The sequence below is a fragment of the Vanessa atalanta genome, chromosome 11, assembly GCF_905147765.1.
Source record: "Vanessa atalanta chromosome 11, ilVanAtal1.2, whole genome shotgun sequence".
Lineage (NCBI taxonomy): Eukaryota > Metazoa > Arthropoda > Insecta > Lepidoptera > Nymphalidae > Vanessa > Vanessa atalanta.
The window spans coordinates 1,534,355-1,556,449 of NC_061881.1; the positions used below are offsets into that span (position 1 = coordinate 1,534,355).

At 34.0% G+C, this 22,095-nt stretch overlaps 2 protein-coding genes across 9 annotated transcripts; both read left to right on the forward strand.

Annotated features, from left to right (window-relative positions):
• Nucleotides 1–4,284: 4,284 nt before the first annotated feature.
• On the forward strand, nt 4,285–15,109 carry LOC125067171 (lipid storage droplets surface-binding protein 1). 8 transcript variants are annotated; one of them, XM_047675589.1, is made up of 10 exons: nt 4,285–4,415; nt 9,273–9,388; nt 9,648–9,860; nt 10,139–10,319; nt 10,671–10,733; nt 11,836–12,023; nt 12,205–12,386; nt 12,826–12,892; nt 13,209–13,307; nt 14,135–15,109. In XM_047675589.1, coding segments are annotated over exons 1-10 (1,218 nt in total). In that variant the 5' UTR covers nt 4,285–4,414; the 3' UTR covers nt 14,243–15,109. The 8 variants fall into 8 exon arrangements, with proteins under 8 accessions (XP_047531545.1, XP_047531546.1, XP_047531547.1 ...); XM_047675590.1 differs by having other exon boundaries at nt 11,848–12,023; XM_047675591.1 differs by having other exon boundaries at nt 9,648–9,833.
• Nucleotides 15,110–16,283: 1,174 nt separating this feature from the next.
• On the forward strand, nt 16,284–21,562 carry LOC125067350 (splicing factor 3A subunit 1). The gene is made up of 7 exons (XM_047675897.1): nt 16,284–16,554; nt 17,575–17,739; nt 18,132–19,237; nt 19,330–19,521; nt 19,643–20,050; nt 20,645–20,800; nt 21,367–21,562. The coding sequence occupies exons 1-7, from the start codon at nt 16,437–16,439 to the stop codon at nt 21,466–21,468; spliced, it is 2,247 nt and encodes a 748-aa protein (XP_047531853.1). The 5' UTR covers nt 16,284–16,436; the 3' UTR covers nt 21,469–21,562.
• Nucleotides 21,563–22,095: the final 533 nt, after the last annotated feature.

Here is a 22,095-nt window from a genome sequence, read left to right on the forward strand (position 1 = left end):
TTGGGCAGAGGATCATAATATTTACATATATGGGAAGGGTACAGTAATTTAAGTCATAATATAATACATAAATAATATAATATTACACAATACACAGATAACAATAAATATATATAATATAAATATATAATAAGTACTTACACTTACATTAATTTGTAAAATTAAAAAATATACATAAAGGAATTATAAAATAGTGTAAACTTTATATTTACACTATTTTATAATAGAAGCAGTTGGTTTAACTCTAATGATTGTCATTTATTAATTGTAATTTTCATCTTGTCTTTTTGTGAAATGCTGTAAAACCTTACAGAATTATATATAATAATTATAAGTAAAAAGTAAAGTAATACAAAGTTCTACTTTTGGGCAAATGCCTCCTCTTCTTTTTCCTTTTCAGAAGGTTTGGAGTTCTAGTTGGCTTGGAGTATATTATTTTTTTTTTTAATTTATAAATTCAAAAATTCGATATTATAGGGATATTCCTCATATACAGTTTATGCGGAAACCGGCAATTAAAACAGTCAGGAGAACATAATCGTCTTCTTTGTCCAGTAAAGTTTCCAAATCCCAAGGTGCCGGGATCGCAGTCTCTACTCCTGCGCATATGGACAGTGGTTGAAAGCTGGGTATTATACATTTAATCATTTATACACTTCCTAATAAACTGGACATATCTAATCAAAATATTGGAAAAATTTAATCAGTCCTGATAACATAATACGGTGTATTGTCCGTAAAGTTTATTTTTTATAAGATAAGTAGCCGGACTGACAAATGAGCCATCCAATGGTAAGTAGTCACCACTGGCTATACCCACTTATCATATATTCTACCGCCAAACAACAATACTTGGAATTGTTGTGTCGCGGCTTGAAGCGTGTTTGAACAAGTGAACAACAATAACAAACTTAAGGCTAGGCTAATTGGTGATGTAAGGAATGGTGAATATTTCTAGCAGCACCAAAGTCAATGATCGCCCATTGTGGGTTAGTGGAATAACGTGTGACAGGGTTTCGAATTGATTTCCTCACGATGTTTTTCCAAACACACATTAATCAAACGTAGTGTTATTGGTATCTGTCTGATATGAACCTATGATCTCAAATATCATCCATTTGTTCAATCAACTGAACAATTTAGGTTTTCTTTAACAAATGTACTATTAAACTATTATCATTTCCTAAGCAACCGTTTTGTATTCATTCAAACAGCTTTAAAATATTCTGCATTCTTTACATTGCTGTAGTTCGGTACAAAGGTCGAGTAACATCTATTGCTCATTATTTAATTTGAATTATCAGTGTTATGATTGACTTATGTGTCCAGCAGCCCTAATGTGTCTGTGACCTTTGTATTGCTTTCCTATCGCAAATAACAAAAATAGTCGTGACAGTACTATTGGTTTTAACCGTAATTCGTAGTATTTGTATAGTATCTGATAAGTTATTTATAAATAAACATAACTCAATAGGTGCGATGGTACGAATTAGCTGTTAAATTGACATTTTTATATACCATTGTTATATTAAAAGAACTATTTTATTGAGTTGAAACAAATGTTTTATTGAATTTATATGCTCACCAACCTTTTACGATCACAGTGTTCTTCGTCGTATCTATTTAAAAAAAAACCATAAATTATTTACATAACAATTTAGAGAGACCAGGTTTGAAGCTAAAATCTACGGTTTGGTTAGATTCGGTTCTAAACACTCCCCCTAAGGAGAGCTCCGGTAAGCCACAAGCGGAGCACAGCAGGGGAGGGGCCGCGAAAGCGTTATAACGACACGATCCCGTAGCCTCTCCGATTCGTGACGAGGATGGCCATCGCAGTGGTTTTATTGGGTAGGATAAGTTTAGAGAGATCTTTATTTCCAAAAAAGACACAAAGTCACTTACATGGAAACAACAAATTCAAGTAATATTAAATGTCGTTCTTAAGAAATTATTACAATAACGAGTTGTTTTACTCGTTTAATGTATTCAATTTTTAAGTGGGTAGTTGTGTATAATATATTCCGAGTTTTGAATACATTAAATGAGTTTACAGATTTTAAAGTAGACGGCAATTTATTATAATACTGTGCGCCCTCATATGTAAACATTTTTTTGCCCATAGGATCTCTCACATAACCCGGTTTCAGGTACCTAGGCTGAAGGTACACACTGCGTAAACAAAAAAAAATCCACTCTGGGCAATTTCGGTTCATTTTTAGTTTAAATTAATTTGATCTCGGCGGCGAAGGAAAAAGTCGTGATGAAGCCTGCATATTTCGGACGAAAATCTCCTCAAATAGGCTTTCCCTATGGACCTTATCCCTTAGTCTTGCATTGAGTAATTTACAGGTTGTTACATTGTGCATAATACAAGGTTTTTGTCGTATTTTTTATGATGTTTCACTTAGAATTCACACCACAATATGACATAAGGCTATTTCTAATATTATATAGAGATAGAATTATAGTAAAAAAACTACAAATGGTTTTTCTAGTTTTTTTTTTTTTTGCCCAGTGGTTAGAACGCGTGCATCTTAACCGATGATTTTGGGTTCAAATCTAGGCAGGCACCACTGAAATTTCATGTGCTTAATTTGTGTTAATAATTCATCTCGTGCTCGGCGGTGAAGGAAAACATCGTGAGGAAACTTGCATGTGTCTAATTTCAACGAAATTCTGCCACATGTGTATTCCGCCAACCCGCATTGGAGCAGCGTGGTGGAATATGCTCCAAACCTTCTCCTCAAAAGGGAGAGGAGGCCTTTATGCCAGCAGTGGGACATTTACGGGCTGCTAATGCTAAAATGACAAATGTATGATATATGAATATCCATTTTCTTTGTATCTCTTATGTTTCCAAGTCGTTTTATTTTATTTGCAATACCAAAAGCTAATAAACAAAAACAGTTGGTTGACAAACACCGGAATAAAAGGTACTAAACTGTTTTCATTTTACGTATTTATACATATATATTGTATTATAAATACTCTTTATATATAAGGTGCTAACTATCATAATTATAATAATATATTTAATAAATATGTATTTCTAGTGAAATTACTCTCATTTTGTAAGTTTATTTTATATAATAGTTTGAGCGTAATAAGATTGTTCTCGATAAATTTCTATTCATCAAAACATATTGTATAAACAAATGCGTTATCAACAGTTATCACTCAATTCTTTCCCCCGACCGGACTTTGCCGAGGGTTTACGACATTTGCAGTCCACTGACACAAGCATGATCAGGACTTATTTTATTTATTTATAGACTGTAGACATTTATGATTATGTTCTGTTGCTTATTATTTTTCGACAGTACTAAATAAAGTATTTTTATTTTCAATTTATCTCGTATTGTAACAATTAACTAAGGAATTAACCATAATATTCTATGATGGCGAATACATATAAAATAGACTATTCTAGAAACACTTTTTATTTTTAATCTTTTTACTCGTCTTTTCACCATCTTTTGCCTTCCAATTACTCAATCCTTTCGCTCACTCATGAGAACGCTTCGTTTCTACATATTAATTATGAATATAAAAAATAAAATAAAAAAAAGTCTGTCTGAAATATGGCTAGCGCTGTAGGTTAGAGTGGGAGAGGAGGAGCGTGCCTATCGCAGCCATATGTCTAAGAGAAACGGAAGCCAGACAGACTGGCGCCGTTATGCGTTACGTAACGAAGCGGTTTACCCTTCCATAAAAAGTTATCACTTCAATAGTATGAAAAGCAGCCTGAAGTTTGATAAGATACGTTAATCAGGTACGTCTGTCAACCAAACAGGTTCATCCAAACAGGTTCATCCAAACAGGTTCTGTAGTATTGAAATAAACCGAAATATTTGGAATTGCTGCTAGTCGAAATTGTAAGCAACGATCTTTGTCGGAAATATGATTATTATTATGAATTTTTCTTATTCGATTATATTCCTTTCTAGTACATTTTTAGAAAAAACTGAATCTGATGTTGAAAGTCTTTATAAGTTTCACAAATCCTACAGTAACAAAATATTAAATAGCAGATAAAATAAAATTTGTAAAGAGACGTTCCCAAACTTAAAAACTTTTAGGAGTGAATTAAAAACGTCAGAAGCAACTAGGTACTCAAGTGCCAACCACTGAAAAAGTTTTAACTAATTGGTATAAACAAAGTTAAAGAATGCATTCACGTAGAATGCATTCTTTAACGTGTGAAAACGAAAAACATAATAATATTGGTTTGAAGTCCGTTTTATTCCTAAGTATATATCATATAGTCACTTTCAGCTTGCGTTCGCTCAACGACTTTGTGACGATCGTGACTACTATCACTTAGTCCTACATAGTGGTTATATATTCTTTGCAGTCCAAAACACCGCGTGTATCGGGTGAACGTTAGAAATAAATCTCTGCGCCAATAATTAAAAGTAAGTTAACCTTTAATTATTTTAATAATTAAACATATTATAAATTACATTCTAATGAGAACAATAAATATTTTATAGTGCATTGTGAATGGTTCAAGAATGTACAGGTTTTTTTTATGAGATTTTGTATTAAATAACATGGCAATTATTGTACACTTTTCCATTATTTTTATTACTAATAAAATAAAATTTTCAACAAAATATATATTTGGTCAAAGTCATTGGAAGTTGTCGTTTCATTAATACTGTTTTATTAATTTTTCTAAGTTTTTGAACTAACTGTGGCTTACATGTAGTCAGCTCTTTTTATTTATTTTTTATTTTCTCACTAAAAATCACCGGTATATTTTGTAAGGATGGTTACTCATTCGACTTTTCGTCGAGTTCCCTTAGACACCGTTAGCTTTGACTGGGCACCTTCATAGATTTTGTGGTTTGTTTTTAGTAGCAGCATTGTTTTATAACATAAAATTTATATAACATTTTTATTTGTTAGCCTTAGTTAGACTAACAAATGCGCTATCTAATGATAAGCGGTCACCACTGCTTATAGACATTGGTGCCGTGAGATAATTTATTGATTCCATACATCGCCAATGTGCCACAAACCTACAGGCACTAGGGGCATCACATCTTAGTTCCTACTGAGATGTGAATTACACTGGCTCATGCGTCCATTAAACCGGACTCAATAGTCCTTTGTATTGTTGCATGGGGGTATATGATGAGAGGGTCATGTCTACTCAGACGGGCTAGCACAAAGCCTACTATCAAGTTTGCTCACCTTTACATTTCCATCGTTCATCGTTCATCAACGATCCTGTCTAACACTATAACGTACGGTATTTATTGAATGAAAGGCTACTGGTAAAAGGGATTTATAGAGTCTGAGTAGGTACCTCACTTATAATACTGACGAACATAAATACCTTGTATTGCTATATTCTGGGTTAAAAGGTGCTGACTCTGAGTAAAAATAGACAGATAACTTCTCATTTTGTTGCTGGTACCGCATTAACAGTAAAAGGAATCATTTGAACTTCTTAAACTGAGAATTACTCTAGGCGACCCTTACTAACAGGTATATAGGGATATCTGTCGGTCCTCTTTTTACAAGATTTAATCTAGAATTGTTCATATAGGTATAGCAAAAGTTTAGTTAAGTCCTAAGTTCAAATCGATCTAGGCTTTTCATCTGACTTCAGGGCTTGTATCGAGGGTATAATTAGTATAATGCAGCACACTGTACAATTAAATGACATTTTCCTATGATACATTTTTTATTTTTTATTTACATAATTTTAAGCCAACATAGCCCAGCGCTTAGAACACGTGAATGTATCCAAGCACCTCTGTTTTTGTTATAATTAATCTCGTGTTCAAACCTCATTAAAAACACGCATGTATCCAGCATATGCTGCAAAATTCGATGCAACCACAACACGTATTGGTGTTCCAAAGCATGGTCCAATAAGCTATAAGCCTTCTTTAAGATAGGAGTGGAGGTCTTGGCTTTGTTTTTCATTTTGACTTTTCGTTGATGGACTTGATATTATTTTAGTTCATTAAACATCTGAAATGCTTAAAATTTTAGACACGCAGTGTTAAATTATTTGCATTTTTGTAATGAATAACACACAACAAACAGCCCTGTGATAAAAGTCCGATACGATAGTTCCGGGTCGAGGGTTCTCCTTGTTTATAAATAGGTTGCGGTATGTTCCGTTAAACTTGGACCCGCACTACACGATCTTGTCATATTGTTATATAACTGTCTGTGAAATGATAAACAAAAGCCAATTTAAATACGTCATTGCATGTTAGTTATTATTTTCAATTTTTCTTTTTGTCTTCGTGACACCAATCAAATTGACATGTTCTTATTCAACCGCCGAGCAAAGTCCTATTAAGAAGGTTTGGAGCGTGATACACTGCATTGCTGTAATACAACTTGGCCATAATTACTAACAAAAATTATAAACTAGAAAACTACTTCTGCGGTTGAGATTCACGTGATACATCTACTGAGCCAAGCCATTGTGGATCTAAGCCTCTTATTTCGTATGAATACTTACCTTACGATATGATGACGTATAACGTAGCAAGTAGAAAACATCCTACGTCATAAAGTCAAGGATCAAATACAGAACATCAATGTAATTCTATTCACTAAAGTTTAAAGAGTTTATTTATTGGGAATGTACACATAGATAGTTATTAAGTTTATTAATAAATTGGGCATGGTGATGTCGTTATTCTGACCGATTTCGGCCACTGAGAACATCTTCAGGGGAAACCAGCATGAAACGCAATACGTATTATACTGCAGAAGTGTGTGTGCAAACACAAGTGAAGTCTTTATTACCTTACGCTCATAATTCGAGGAACGGTAAATCCGTCACGAACGGATAGACTTCGGGTACAGGACCAATAGAGTGTACACACTTCCAACTTTCAAGCTCCGGGATGTTACTGAGAATTTTGGACAGATAAGATATTATACTCAATGAATATTTATCGGTCCAACGTGGGTTTTTGAACCCATGACCCCAAGATGCACAATCTTATATCTAGCCACTAGACCAAGGAGTAGACCATAGTCCTTAAATAAACTTCATTGGAACTAGGTTGCTATACTTATAAACGATAGGTTTTTCTTATTGAATCATTCCTATAATAATCAATCATTGTAATTCAATCACGAGTATTTATCATTTTCATACCCTGTATTCATAGCCTTGTGATCCTCATATTTTGCAAACCAGTGGTAGCCTCTCAATTATGCTTCGTAGACTATATATTCTTATATCCGCCTCGAATCTATTAACTTGTCTTGAATATACTAACCAAGTATTGACATGTTTATTACAAATAAGTAGGTAAATAAAATATAAAAACACAATCTTATTTATATGTTTAACAAAAGCTTACGAACGGCAATTAAAAATGAACTTCTTTTGATATTATTGATTTATATTATAAATAAGTAATAAATCAGTAACAAGTAAATCATTCCCTTCGACATTAGTGACATAATCTGTGACCTGCTGGCAGAATAGAAGGCCATACCACTTTAGCCAATACCTATTTGCAATTGTTTCTTTTTTATTTATTAAAATTCGTCAAACTGGCATATGGGCCGCCTTGTGAAAAGCACATTAATTATAGACATTGTTTGACGGGGGAGGAGATCAGTTAGGAATTCTTACATCACCAATGCACCACAAAGCTTGGGTACCTGTAAGTCTCTTGGGCTAGTAATTACACTGGATCATTCACACTTCAAGCGGCAACTCAACAATACTAAGTGGTGATCTTTATTAGCAGAATAAGTGGTTTACTAAGTCATTTAATCTCCCGTCCTAAAAAAAAAACACTGTGGGATTATTTTAATTTTTAAAGTACCTACATTTGTGATAATGCGTATAGCTTATTTGTAAATAGCGATTTATTTAATGGTATTCGTTAACAAATATTATTTTTAAAAGAGATAACCTTTGGCGTTTTATAAATAAAAGTATACAAGATCAAAATGCAATATCATTCGTTCACGATATCCACGGAAAGCAAACGTGAGCACTTAATAGAAAATATTCGGAGTGTTAATAAATATCAAAATGGCAATTGGCGGAACATTAAACGAAAATTTTGGCAGTTACTCAGTTGGCGTCAATAAAAGAGCGAAGGGATCTATTGCGGAAAAAGCTGAAGCGTATTTACAAGCTGTTAAAAAAAGTCAACAACCAAAAGGTTAGTCGGATTAATGTTGATTTATGGTTCTATCGTTAGTATAGTGGCTAGATATAAGGCCCGAGATCCCGTGGTCTGGGATTTAAACCCCATGTCGGGCCGATAACAGGTTTTTCATTCGAGAAATCTCTATAGCCGGAGTCTGGAAGTTAGGAGTGCGTAAAGTCCCGTGCTGTCTGAAATCGTTCAGGCCATCGTCAATTACGTTTTGTGTTAATACGAGTAAAACTACAAAATTATCTACACATAGCCAATACATAATTATTGTCAGTTCTCCCTAGAAGATAATAAAATAGAATCATTGTCGAGTAAATTTAATGCATATGTTTTGGTTGATAAATAATTAATAATAATAATACATTTAGCCAAATAATATTGCAGGTGTGAAATGCCATTTTTTGTCGTTCTTTCATTATTTGATCAATTAACCAATCCATCTATTCCATAAAAAACAGTGCCACGGTAGAACTCATACTCGTAAATATATCGATATTTCATGTTTTCCATTGTGCAGTAATAAGCGACGCCAAAGAAAAAAATTATGAGGAAAAAATAAATGAATGACTGTTTTCAAAACTCAAATGTACTAGCTAAATGAATTTATAAATTTGAATTTGGAATTCTTAACCAAAGAGGAGATATTTCAGTTCAAAGTGGTCAGTACGACAAAACGCTAATTTCATATCTAAGGATCTAATATATTAATATATAACAGTAAAAAATAACGACGCTAAAGCTTCGTCTTCTCTCGAGGAGATTTAGGTCTTATAATATCACGCTGCTCTAATGCGGTTTTGTGGATCCAAATATGGTTGATTTTTTTTCGGCACTAGCAAGTCTAAGCTCACGATGATTTCCTTCACTATGGATTACTATATTTAAAAAAAAAAATTGAGGACATGAATTCCGTGGTTCTTGCCCGGTTGAAATTGCATTCTTCGATAGAGATTCGTGTTTATGACGTGTTCTAATTGACCACCTTGCTTAATTTATCTCTTCTTTCTCTTTTTGATTCAATGAAAACGATATATTATATTGTTTGCATTGTATAAAATTTATTTCAACTAATAATCCAATAATTGATAATATGAAAATTTATTAAAATAGTGACGAGTGTCCAGAGGCCTGTTTTACCGCGACTGGAGGCGCTTCAGAGGGTAGCAAACATTCCCATCGTGGAGTCCGGTATTGAAGTCACTGAAAAAATTTACTCTAGGATTAGGGTAAGACATTAAATAACTTATCGTAACATTCGATTGCAATTCTAACTCTATTAAAACCAAAAAGCCTCCCCGTCCCTACACAAATAGAATTACTCGACATAATTACTACAACCTTTACCAATATTCAACATCATCGATATACATAACTATTTGTCTAAAATTTATGTTGTCTTCCAGTCTTTGCCAACAAAACAAATTAAGTATTATAAGATTTAAGAGATTATTATTCATCTAGCAATAACATCAGCATTATTTTCAGGAATCAAATCCATTAATACGTTGGTATTTAACCCTTGGAGAGAAGTCACTAGCTACTGGAGTTCAATTGGCATTACCCGCTGTACAACTTCTGGAGACGCCGATACACCAATTCGACAGATTCCTGTGCATGTCGCTAGACGTCGTTGAGAAGAGGGTACCTTCAATACATTTACCACCTCAAGCAGTGAGTGAACCACTATTGAAGATGAATGTAAAGACTTAAAGCACTTTTCTCCTTAAATATCATTGTTTTTGCTTTTCATTTGATCAAAATTCTTAATATTACCAACCCACCTAAAGCATCCAAGTTTTGCTCTCATTGAATATATATTAATTTGCAATTTTTCTTTTGAAATAAATTTAAAAATTGCTTATAAATAATCGTTTCTGCTTGACTTTACGAAACTAACAATTCTGGTAAACTCTCATGTTTAGTTATCGAATTTTACTTTAAAAATTATGCACTGGTCATATTCTATTTATTTTTAGATGTACACAGAAACCCGCCAATATGTTATACGTAGAGCTGATTCAGTAAAGCAATTGGGAACAGCTGTATTGGATTCTCGTATGACGGCAGTTACCGCTAATGCCTTGGATCGTGCTCTCACCACCGCTGACAAATACGTGGATAAATATTTACCACCAGACTATCAAGATGCCGCTGATGGTATGATTATTTTAAATTATTAAAACCTTAGGATATCCAGACATCTAGAATAATATTTCTAGGAAGTACTTAATAAGAGTGGCATTTTATTCGAAAAACTAATTAATTTACCAAATGTTCTTTATAAAAATTAAACGTTAGCATTGCTTTTAGACATCAATCAATATGTTATCTTTATTCTCATTTATTTAAATAATGATATGGATATTAAGGTTGAGGTTTATTTATATCGAATGTAATTGATTATTTATTTTATTTTAATTCTTTATTATAGCCAATTTCCGGACCATTCGTTCGTCCAGTCCATGCAAATAAGTTTTGTAAATATACGTTTCCTGCACTTATTTCCAGGGATGGGAAATCGTGTCTCCGTCTACACACAAAACAAAATTAGCTCCATGCGTAAATATTTAGGTTAGATGCTTTGCCCTTGCATACATGTTAAACATATTCAAATATTGTGTAATATCAACATGATAAATAAACCACAATCATCAACAGACAAACTAATTATAATTAAATCTCGCAATAGCAATTGTAATAAGTCAAATTGGTGATAACTAATGAACGTGACTCAGTCTCGCCGTCGGAAGACTGATAATTGTTACTAATATAAGTCTAAGACAAACCAATAAACATTTGATTTTTTGCTTTACATTATTGTAAGGAAATATGTTTCGACAATTAAGACATTAATGCATTCCGATAAACTAAGGTTATCTATGGCTTGACATGTCAAAATAACGTGAATAGTTAGACTTTAAACCTACATTCAACAAGTAAATTACGAATCTATACGAATGTTTTCAAGAGGTAATTTGTTTGTTTGTATGTAGGGGTAATCTCCGGAACTAATAATAATATTCCAAAATAAATTCGCTGGTAGTTAGATACATTATTCCTTAGTGCTATACGGTATGAATTATATTAATATTATAATATTTTCTTTATTAATATATTGCAAACGTGCGAAGCCGGGCCGGGTCTGTAGCGTATGATAAGAGTAACCAAAGGTTATTATGAAAACCCTTAGGATTTATTGTTTAGAATTAGTATCGTTTAGAAATAAATAATATATGGAGATCATATTAGGTTTTATATATGTGACCATTAAACTTCGTTTTGATAGCAATGGTGGCTATGTTCTAACCGTAATAGCCCAACTATTATTCCGTTATTTTGCAACATTATAACACGAAATATTGGCATAACTCATGTATCATAACTCACTTTTTGTGTATTTCTTCGGTAACAATCAGTCAAAATAATTTGTTTAGTTCACTCACATAGACATACTTACATTCATCGTGGTGCAAAACTAAAATAGTTATGCACTATGATAAATGTATGTGTAATTACCTATTTGATTTACACTGAAAATATTTATATTTAAATGTATGGTCAGAAATGTAATGCTATCTGTAAATCGCAAAGATTAGTGCTGCATTATACCGTTTGCCCGCTGTCTTATATTGGTGATGGGCGGGCTAACGGCTGGCTTCCCTTGCTTACGTAGTGGCGATCATAGTGACGAGTGCGGAGGCGGCGGATAACGCGGACACGGGACGTGCGCGCGCAGCGCAGGCCGTGCAACACGGCGCGCGACTCAAGCGCAAGCTGCAGAGGCGGCTCACGAGGCAAGCTCTTGCTGAGGCCAAGGCTATCAAAGAACAGATACACGTGCTCGTCTATGTGGCTGAACTGGTAAGGGCGTTTGTATTTGACATCCTCGTATTGCATTTGCGTGATATTAGATGTAACATCGGTATCATAACTTTATATAAATCATGAAGTAGAACGCATCTTTGCACGGTAGTTTTTAATTCCTCCTTATAAATGTTAATGATCTTCTCTCATATTATAATTTAAAATACTTGCTTTTTAGGTTGCCACGGATCCAGTACTTGCTTGGCACAAAGCCAAGGAGTTGTACTCGTCTCTAAGTAAATCTGAGCCAGAGAACCAGGCCCGACCCGATACACTCGAACAACTTTTAGTGTTGCTGTCCCGCGAAACCGCCAGGAAGATTGTGCATCTTATCAACTACACTCACTCTGACCTACCGAAGTAAGTTCACCCAAGTCTTGCAATTTGTTGTTTCAGTTGACACAATCACTTTCGGTTTTTAGACGAGTTTGGACTAAAAATATTTTTGCAGTCAGTTCTGAAAAAATATTGTTGCAATAAATTCTTAGCCACTTCAAAATAACATCATTCTTTTATGGTCAATTCGACCATAAACTTGTCAGGAAATAATTATACCAGCAACAACACATTAATTATTTTCATTTACTTTAAAATTCAAGATACTTGTAGAAACTCTAATACAAAAATTATACACTATATAAATGGAATAAAATAATTTGCTATTAAGCTTATTGCAATCTGACAAAGATTTAGTTAGTTTTTAACTTATAGTGGAGCATCAGAGCTCAAACGAAGGCTATATTTTTTGTACATTTATTAAATAATAGAAAAATATTAACTCTCGTAATAATGTTTGCAGCAACATTCGCCAGGGGTTATCACTCGTCACCAGCCACATGTCGGTAGTGACAGATGCACTTCTTAAGGTAGGTACCAAAATAAAAGAACATATATTTTTTTTACTTTTTTGAAGTTTTGATTAGTATGTCTTATATCGATAATATATTCTATAGCTCACTAAGAAAGGATTTTTGAAAATACCAACTTCAAAGAGGGAATATGGAAGGAACTTTGTATGAATTTTACCCGTTGTACAGTAGTGAACTTTTAGATAAATTGTACACTCTTCTTAGTCTTAATATTTCTAGATAAATATTGTAAACCCATACGTATATATCCTAATAAAAAATTATATTCTTACCAAAACGCAAACATAAATATTAAATTAAATATTTTCGGTAGATGTTGCCGGTGGAAACAGCAATTACCGAAGTGCGGGGACTACGTAGCAGACTGCACGAACTGCTGCAACAGCTGCAATCCACATCTAAAACCTATCTCGTAAGTAACCAAAACTTTAGTATGTATCGACACAGTAACCATTTTTATGTTTATAAGCCGGAGTGGACTCGCTCTATTTGGAAAATAGCCTTACTACCAATCAGCTGATGATTAGTGATTTTGAACTGCCGCAGCCCGAAGTTTGTTTAGTATCGTATAACGACCCACAAAATAACAGACACCGGGTATTAAAGAAATATGTAGACATTGATAGATTTTAAAATATGTACGTAGCTACCAACATACAACTATTTATGACACCGTCGTTGGTTTATTGGCTTGCTCATAAAGTTGCAGGTCGGACAATTAGCATCGTTACGTTTTTCTATCGAAAAATTCTAAGTAGGAAACAAGATTTCTCTGCTTGAACTCTTTCTGATCAGGTAAAGGAATCAGAGGTTAGGAAATAGAGGGGATAGCTATGTCTTGATCAGCAGTTCAGTGCTGGTCCCCTGGAGAATAGCTGGCGCAGCTATAATCTGTCATCATATATAATATTTATTCTTTACCTTGATTACTTGTCTTATATTATTATTTCATTTTTTAAAGATTGTATTGTTAATAATATAAAAAATTGGTATATAATTGGTAATACATTATTAAATAGCTGACCTGACAAATTTTGTCCTGTCTTAGCTGGAATTCGAACTGGATTAAATAATAAAAAAGGAAAAATAATAACAAAGAAAACCAAACTAAACTGCTAATACGACAAAGTATTACAAAATTTGAAAAAAAGATAATTGTAATCGGTAAATTCGTTCTCAAGTTATGGCGTGACCAAGAGACATAGGAATTAATTTTTACATTATATTTTCGCTTTACAGGAACAGCTCGCCATGTTTGTAGCAGGAAATGAGGAGCGTGAAAAGATAGCGCCACGCTCTGTGTATGAACATCGAGACGACTTGGCAACAATCAATGGAGTCAATTAAACAATATTAAAAAAAAGTATCTCTCAGTAATCTCCACTCGATTTTTTTTATAAAATAGTTTTCATACTTTATGCTTGTGAAATGTATATTAAAAATCTATACAAGTTTAATTTATACATTATATTTCTAAGAATATAAACTTTCGGGTGTTTTATTATAATTAAAAAAAAAATGTTTATCTTGGGATGCCGGTTGCGAAGTTTTTATCTCAATTGTACCCTCCGACATCCGATACTCATCGGATTTGGAAGTATAATTTCTTATTTGTAGCTTTATATCCAATTAGTTTTATTACTTTGAAAAAAGCACTAAACATGACTAGAACATACTGAGACTGAAAATTATATTTAGTGTTTTGTTATGCATATTATTATTGCAATGTTATTTAAGATTGCAACCGCCTATAACGATGTAATTTTTTTACGGGATGTATAAAAAATAGTCTTAGCTTTTTTATACGTAGAAACAATAGCTTAAACTATTAACATTTTTTTCTTACAGTCCGGATATATATTTTAATGTGATAATAATATTGTTGTATGTCGTTATCAGCGAAATGTATTTTTTTTTACTACACCAAATGTGTTTTAAGTAATTTACTCGCAATCAATTTATTTTCGCAAAAAACTTATGCGAGCATTGTTAACCTTTTTGTTACATTTAAAACAGACACATGTCAAAATGTAAAAATATTTACCAAAAAATACATAATTGTACATTTAGTTTGAGTTTATTTTATTAAAATTTACATTTGGTAAAAAAAATGACGAATCCTGCTCAACTACTAAAGGAAGCCTCCAATCGAGCTTATTATGTAGGTAAGACTTTGTATATCTGATACATTAAATAAAGAAAAAAATTTAAACACATTGGTGTTAGTTGAATATTATTCTAGGGCAAAAATAATATAATTGACGTGGAAAACGATCAAATTAAAACGGAAGAAGGATGGCGAATTCCGACGGCTCTTTGGTTGATGGTAATAGCGTTTTTCTTATGGATTATTAGTTATGCCTTCGTCATCATATTCATGTTTCTCTTTGAAGCTACCCTAAAATACATTTCAAATTTTGAACTGCATTGGCTTAATAATTCCTTCACTGGAGAAGAATTTATGGAACAATATTCATTTTTTTTATATTAATTGTATGATGTGTAATAAAAAAATATATTATACCAATTTCTTGTTTATATTTTCATTAAAAAAAACATGAGTTTAAAATAAAACTTTCATTGTTAAAACACAAAAAATAGAGTAACAGATAAATTAATCCATAAAAGCAGCGAAACTACACAATAAAACAAAACAATAAGATTTAATGATGTATTACTCTGACATTTTATTGTAATAGTAAATTTTAGAGCATAGCAAACTAGACGGTACTAGTTTCCACCGGAGGCTAGGACCACTTTTTTGGAGAAAGAGGCAGTTTTAAGTATAAAAGAATTCCTGCACGCTATTCCAGACTATAATCTGTGGGTCAAATTTCCTTTAGATCCGTTAAGCCATTCTTGGGATTAATAATTAAGTTCAATATTTCGTATTTATAATATTAATAAGATTAAAGAGTACAAACAAAATAAAAAAGCCTAATTTAATGAAAGGTTTTTTTTTTCTTGACACAATACTTACATATTTAATTTTGACTAAACTACTGACTAATATAAATTAAACAAAAGTTTACTGAAAGTTAAAATTGGATCGATATATCAAAATCAATTTCGGATCATACTCCATAGACTCTTCTGTACAATTGCATATTTTCAAGTCTTTACGTTTAAATGGCATATTGTTATAATTACTCGACTTCGAATAGATGAAGGTGAAATATTAGATAATATCGTTACGTACTTATGATTAGTAAGAATATTATGTTTTTTAATGTCGTTTGCGGTGTTTATTAATAAATGCTTAATAAAAAATGTCAACAAAAGATTTCTATTTTCATTTACATTATCTGTATTTCTTATGTATAGGCTTTATTTTTAATCTGTATACTATAGACAATGACAATTTTGACATCTTACTTGTTTTCAACTGCTTTGCTTACTGCCTAGTCTAAGTCCATAGGCTTCATAATTTGTATCATAATTATGCAGATTTGGTAATTTAATTTGTGTTTGATTTTGGTTAAGCGGTATAGATGTATTACAATTAGTGTTAACAGTGTAATAATTTACGCGTAAGGCAAGAATGCCTTCGATCGATGTAATGGCCCCTCCGGGGCTGGCGCTCGAGACACCACCAGAAGAACCGCAGGCACCTCCTGCTCCTGTTATTGGAATTATTTATCCACCACCCGAAGTCAGGAGTATCCTTTTAAAAGATAAAAAATACTGTTTAATTCAATGATGATTAGTTTGTACAATCATAACCTCTTATTGTTGTCAAATGCTTCAGGTATTTGTAAAGGAATATACATTTTTAGTAGTTTATAGTGTTACAGTAGTGTGATGTTTTCCTTGGTGCTAAAGCTTTGTGCAAACTTGTCTGAGTAGGTACTACTTACAAATTAGATATTCTTCCACGAAACAGAAAGGCTTAGTATTGTGTAACTACAGGCACAAATACCTTAACATCTTAGCGTACAAGGTTGGTGGGTACATTGGTCATGTAAGGAATGGTTAATATTTCTTACAGCACCCATGTCTATGGGTAGCAGTGACCACTTACCATCAGGTGGCCCATTTGTCCGAGATAAGAGGATGATTTAATCACATTGATTCAAATATATTAAATAAACAATATGGTTTAAAAATATTATGTTTAATTATACAGGTCTTAAGTAATGTTGCAATGAATGCTATTTTTTATATCATCAAGCAGTATGCAAAAGTTGCTTGATTGGTCTTTTTGAAAATTTATCTTAAAAGTTTTTTTTTAATAATTATTATACTGATATATGAGCCGAGATGGCCCAGTGGTTAGAACGCGTGCATCTTAACCGATGCTTTCGGGTTCAAGTCCAGGCAGGCACTACTGAAATTTCATGTGCTTAATTTGAGTTTATAATTTATCTCGTGCTCGGCAGTGAAGGAAAACATCGTGAGGAAACCTGCATGTGTCTAATTTCAACGAAATTCTGCCACATGTGTATTCCGCCAACCCGCATTGGAGCAGCGTGGTGGAATATGCTTCAAACGTTCTCCTCAAAGGGAGAGGAGGCCTTTATCCCAGCAGTGGGACATTTACGGGCTGCTAATGTAATATGTAAATGTAAAAAATTATTATACAGTCACCTTATAATGCTTTTTGTTAAACGTTTTTCAGGAAGACAAATACTTATCATTAATATTTCATGATCAGTTATTTCCTTAACAAAATTATAAAGATATTGTTGACAAGACTGCAAGCTTTGTTGCTCGTAATGGACCAGAGTTTGAGGCTCGTATTAGACAGAATGAACTTGGGAATCCAAAATTTAACTTTCTCAATTCTGGGGATCCTTACCATGCTTACTACCAACATAAGGTGAAGGAAATAAGAGAAGGGAGAAGTAAGTTACGAAATATTTCTAATAGTTTTTAATGTTATAATATTAATGAAGATTAGACTTTATATTAATTAGAATTGTCAAAGATGTATCCTAAAAAAATGCTTATATTGAGAGATTAATTTAATTATAAAACAACATTATATATATAATATTTCTTATATCATCACTATTTAAAAAAATGCAAGAAATGGGTTCATATTATTTATCTGCTATTTGATATTGATGATATTTAACAATGTCACAAAGTGCCATAACATCAGAAATGTTTAATAGAATTTCTGAGCTTGAAAAAAAATAAATTTGAAAAAACTATTTAAAATAGTTCTTTTACATGATTTTTTTTTTTAAACAAACGAAATGTTACAACGTTCTTATATGTAAAATTTTATCAGGTACTGATACAGCCCCTATCCCGATCGGGCCCCCAGTGCAACGCCCAGGTCTTGCACCAGCTACTGCAGCTAGACAACAGGAACTTCTTAAAGCTGCAGCACCATCTGAACCAGCACCACCACGTGATCCTCCACCAGATTTTGAGTTTATTGCAGATCCACCTTCCATTTCAGCATTAGAACTTGATATTGTAAAACTAACAGCTCAGTTTGTAGCTAGAAATGGTCGTCAATTTTTGACAGACCTCATGAAGAAGGAAGAAAGAAACCATCAGTTTGATTTTCTGCGTCCACAACATTCGCTTTTCCAATACTTTACAAGACTTTTAGAACAATATACGAAAGTTCTGTTACCTCCTAAAGAATTAGTTTCGAAGCTGAGTGCCGAGGTACGAAGTGGAGTCTTGGAACAAGTGCGCAGTAGAGCTGCGTGGCACTCTCATCAAGCTAGGCGCAAAGCTGCAGATGAGGCGAGAATTGAGAAAGAAAGATTAGCTTATGCCTCAATTGATTGGCATGATTTTGTTGTTGTAGAAACAGTTGATTATCCTGCAGGAGAACCTGGTGATTTTCCTCCACCAACAACACCACTAGAAGTTGGTGCTCGAGTACTAGCCCAAGAGCGTGGAGAAGATATCACTCATGGCAATGATGAGGATGATACGGAGATGCAATTGGAATCTGAATCGGAATCAGAGTCGGATGAAGATCTCGCGGAAATGGAAGATAGAACTCAACACCAGCAGCGTCCTGATGATAATAGGGTGCAAGATATGGAGGAAGAAAGTTCTTCATCTGATGATGATGGTCCTCTAGAGTCTGGTCGAGGCGGAGAGGAGGCTCCATTGCCTCCACGTCCTGATCGCGTAGTGGTCAAGAAATATGATCCAAAACGCGCCCGGCCTCAGCCGGCTCCAGCTAGCGAAGAATGGCTAGTATCTCCAATTACAGGAGAAAAGATTCCAGCTAACAAGGTGGCCGATCACGTAAGAATAGGACTGCTAGATCCGCGCTGGCTGGAACAGCGAGATCGTGCTGCAGCTGAACGCTCAGATCGTGACGAGGCTCTTGCTCCTGGCGCAGCTATAGAAGCTTCGCTCAAACAGGTCTGTGATACATTATACGTGATCTCTATAATTTTGGCCTTTTATTAAATAATTTTGGGAATAAGTGAAAATAAAATTTAATATCATTTCAGTTAGCAGAACGTCGTACCGATATCTTCGGTGTAGGTGACGAGGAAACCGCTATCGGTAAGAAGATAGGTGAGGAAGAGAAGCGTCGCGATGAGCGCGTCACTTGGGACGGACACACCTCTAGTGTGGAGGCTGCCACAAGAGCTGCGCGCGCACACATCACGCTAGAGGACCAGATACAGCAGATACATAAGGTAATTCTAGCACGCTTAGAATAATTTTTAATTCTTAATTAATTGTTTAAAAAAAAAGTTAACATATGATGTAAATATTTACATATTACATATATTTTATATACAATAATAAAACTTTCAGGTCAAGGGCTTACTTCCTGATGAGGAGAAAGAGAAGATTGGACCCAAACCAGTACCTCCATCTGCCCGAGGAGTCGCGGCTCCGCGGCCACCGCCCCCGCCGGCACCACCGCGAGTTTCTGCTCCTGCACCAGCTCCAGCACCCGCCCCTGCACCTGTACTTCTTCAGTCGATCCCACCGTTAATGGTGATACCGCCCTTAGCACCCCGCCCACCTCTTATCCCCACTCCAGTAGGTGCACCTTATGGTTATCCAGTACCAGGAGTACCGGGAGGTGTGGCCGGGGTACCAGTGCCGGGTGCTCCGCCAGAAGAAGACGAACCGGCTGCTAAGCGGGCGAGGACAGAAGACGCCCTGGAATCTGAACAGGCCTGGCTCGCAGCGCATCCTGGTGCGGCTCCTTTGCAGGTATAGTTTCATATCATTTATAACAATAACCACACATCCCAAGTATCACAAAATATCTTTAAACAAACAAACTGAATACAACATCTAGCAAAGAAATAGCTTAGAAACCGAGAAAGATTTCTTGGGCAAATTTGTTCATTAAAATCTTAATTTTAAAATTTCGTCTCCTCAGTTACAACAAAATAATATGTTGATCTGATAATATTATTTATGAATTGTCGCAATTGTATAAAACATTGGTATATAGCATCATAAGGATAAAGTATAGGATGTGATTTTTATTTTGTCTTGAATAGGAACTTTTAGGTATGCGAATAAAAATATAACCCAGTCATATATTACCAATATAAATGTTATTTTTCTAGCCTGTACATGGGCCTGCTTACAGTTTTAATTTACTTATTATATATTTAATTCTTAATTTAGTTTAATTGTATTGTATCTTATATTAGTGTTTGAAAATTATGTCACAGGACTTTCCAGGTTAATGTCACTTTTTACTGTACCGTTAGAACAACACGGTAGAAAATTTGAAGTCTTGAAATTTCTCTTTAATTTGTAATTGGATGTTAATATTTGAAATGTATCTCGCAGGTGATACTCCCGTCGGCGCCGGAGCGCAGCGAGTGGCGGCTGGACGGGCGCACGCTGCAGGTGTCGGTGCCGCTGTCCTCCACTGTCGCCGAGCTCAAGAACATCCTGCAGCGCTCCACCAACATGCCCACCGCCAAGCAGAAGCTGCACTACGAGGTGACACATCACAAACTGGTATTGCCAGCAATTGCTACTTGCTTGCAACACTGTTGTAGTAATTGCGAACAGTACCGTTTAATATTTTTTTATAATCTTAGACTTCATACTATCATATCAGCGCTGGTCCTTCTAGTTAAACCTTTTTGACAGGTACCTTAAACTTAATCAACAATATTTCGTATTGAAGATCTCGTTGAATAATATTAAACCCTCAGGTCATCTTAGATCTTAAACTCTTATGAAGCTAATTAAATTATATAAATAAATAAAAGGTTGGGCTTCGATCGGAAAGTCCTGGGTTAGAATCCTTGATTGGGCTATTAAAAGTCATTTACTTTTCTGTTTACTAATTCTCACTAACAACATGCCCCAGAAAGCACTTAAAATCTATCGATAACGAGAGGTGTAAATGTCTTATGTAAAATTTGGTTAAAGACCCATTCGTCGTATTTCGAATTAATATATGAAATAAATCTGTATTATATATCCTCTTGCTTATTAAAAAATATTATTTATTTTTAATCAATTAATGAACAGTTATAATAATTTGTACTCATTCACAGGGCTTATTCTTCAAAGATACGAACACTTTGGCATACTACAACGTGCCGCCCGGCGCGATGATACAGCTGCAAGTGAAGGAGCGCGGTGGAAGGAAGAAGTAATGCTTCGGATGATTACCATACATACATATATATATTTCAATTTCAAAATGAGTTCACATTGTTTTGTAGAATGAAAATAAACATTGAATTGGAACTTATTTTTGTTTGATTTGAAATAAAGAAATCAAAAATGTATGTAGCTCCTAAACTGTCTAAAAATAAGAAATTTTGCAAAGGGTAACTCATTATGAGCACTAATTGTAATGATTAAAAAATCATCTCCTTAACGGGTGTGACCACATAATAGAAAACGAGTTATTAGCACAGACACATCCTACAACTAGACGAGACTAAATAATTAAATAATGATTAAAATAATAACACAAACATTTTAAGCAACTTTTATTAAAACCGTGTAAATGAATAACAAAGCTTATTAGATTGTCCAATATAAATATAATTCTATACAAACGAATAAGATCAGATTATTAGGAATGTTAAAAGCTGTGACAGCACTGACTACATGTTATTGATATGTGTAAATATTTAAAAACCTTCAAATTTATTTGAATCTGTATACCTTAGGCTGCTTACACAATAACAATAAAACAGCGCTGTGTGTCCTTACACACACTGTTACTGTCTATTTTATTGTTGGTACTGTTATATTGTTGCATTTATATGCAA

Bases quoted from the DNA above. Each gene is read 5' to 3' on its own strand.
- LOC125067171 (XM_047675589.1), top strand. The intron at 9,389-9,647 runs GTAAGACATTAA...CATTATTTTCAG, and splicing joins AAATTTACTCTAGGATTAGG to GAATCAAATCCATTAATACG. The intron at 10,734-11,835 runs GTTAGATGCTTT...TTGCTTACGTAG, and splicing joins CTCCATGCGTAAATATTTAG to TGGCGATCATAGTGACGAGT.
- LOC125067350 (XM_047675897.1), top strand. From the start codon at position 16,437: ATGCCTTCGATCGATGTAATGGCCCCTCCGGGGCTGGCGCTCGAGACA. The intron at 16,555-17,574 runs GTATCCTTTTAA...AAAATTATAAAG, and splicing joins TCCACCACCCGAAGTCAGGA to ATATTGTTGACAAGACTGCA. The intron at 19,522-19,642 runs GTAATTCTAGCA...TAAAACTTTCAG, and splicing joins AGATACAGCAGATACATAAG to GTCAAGGGCTTACTTCCTGA.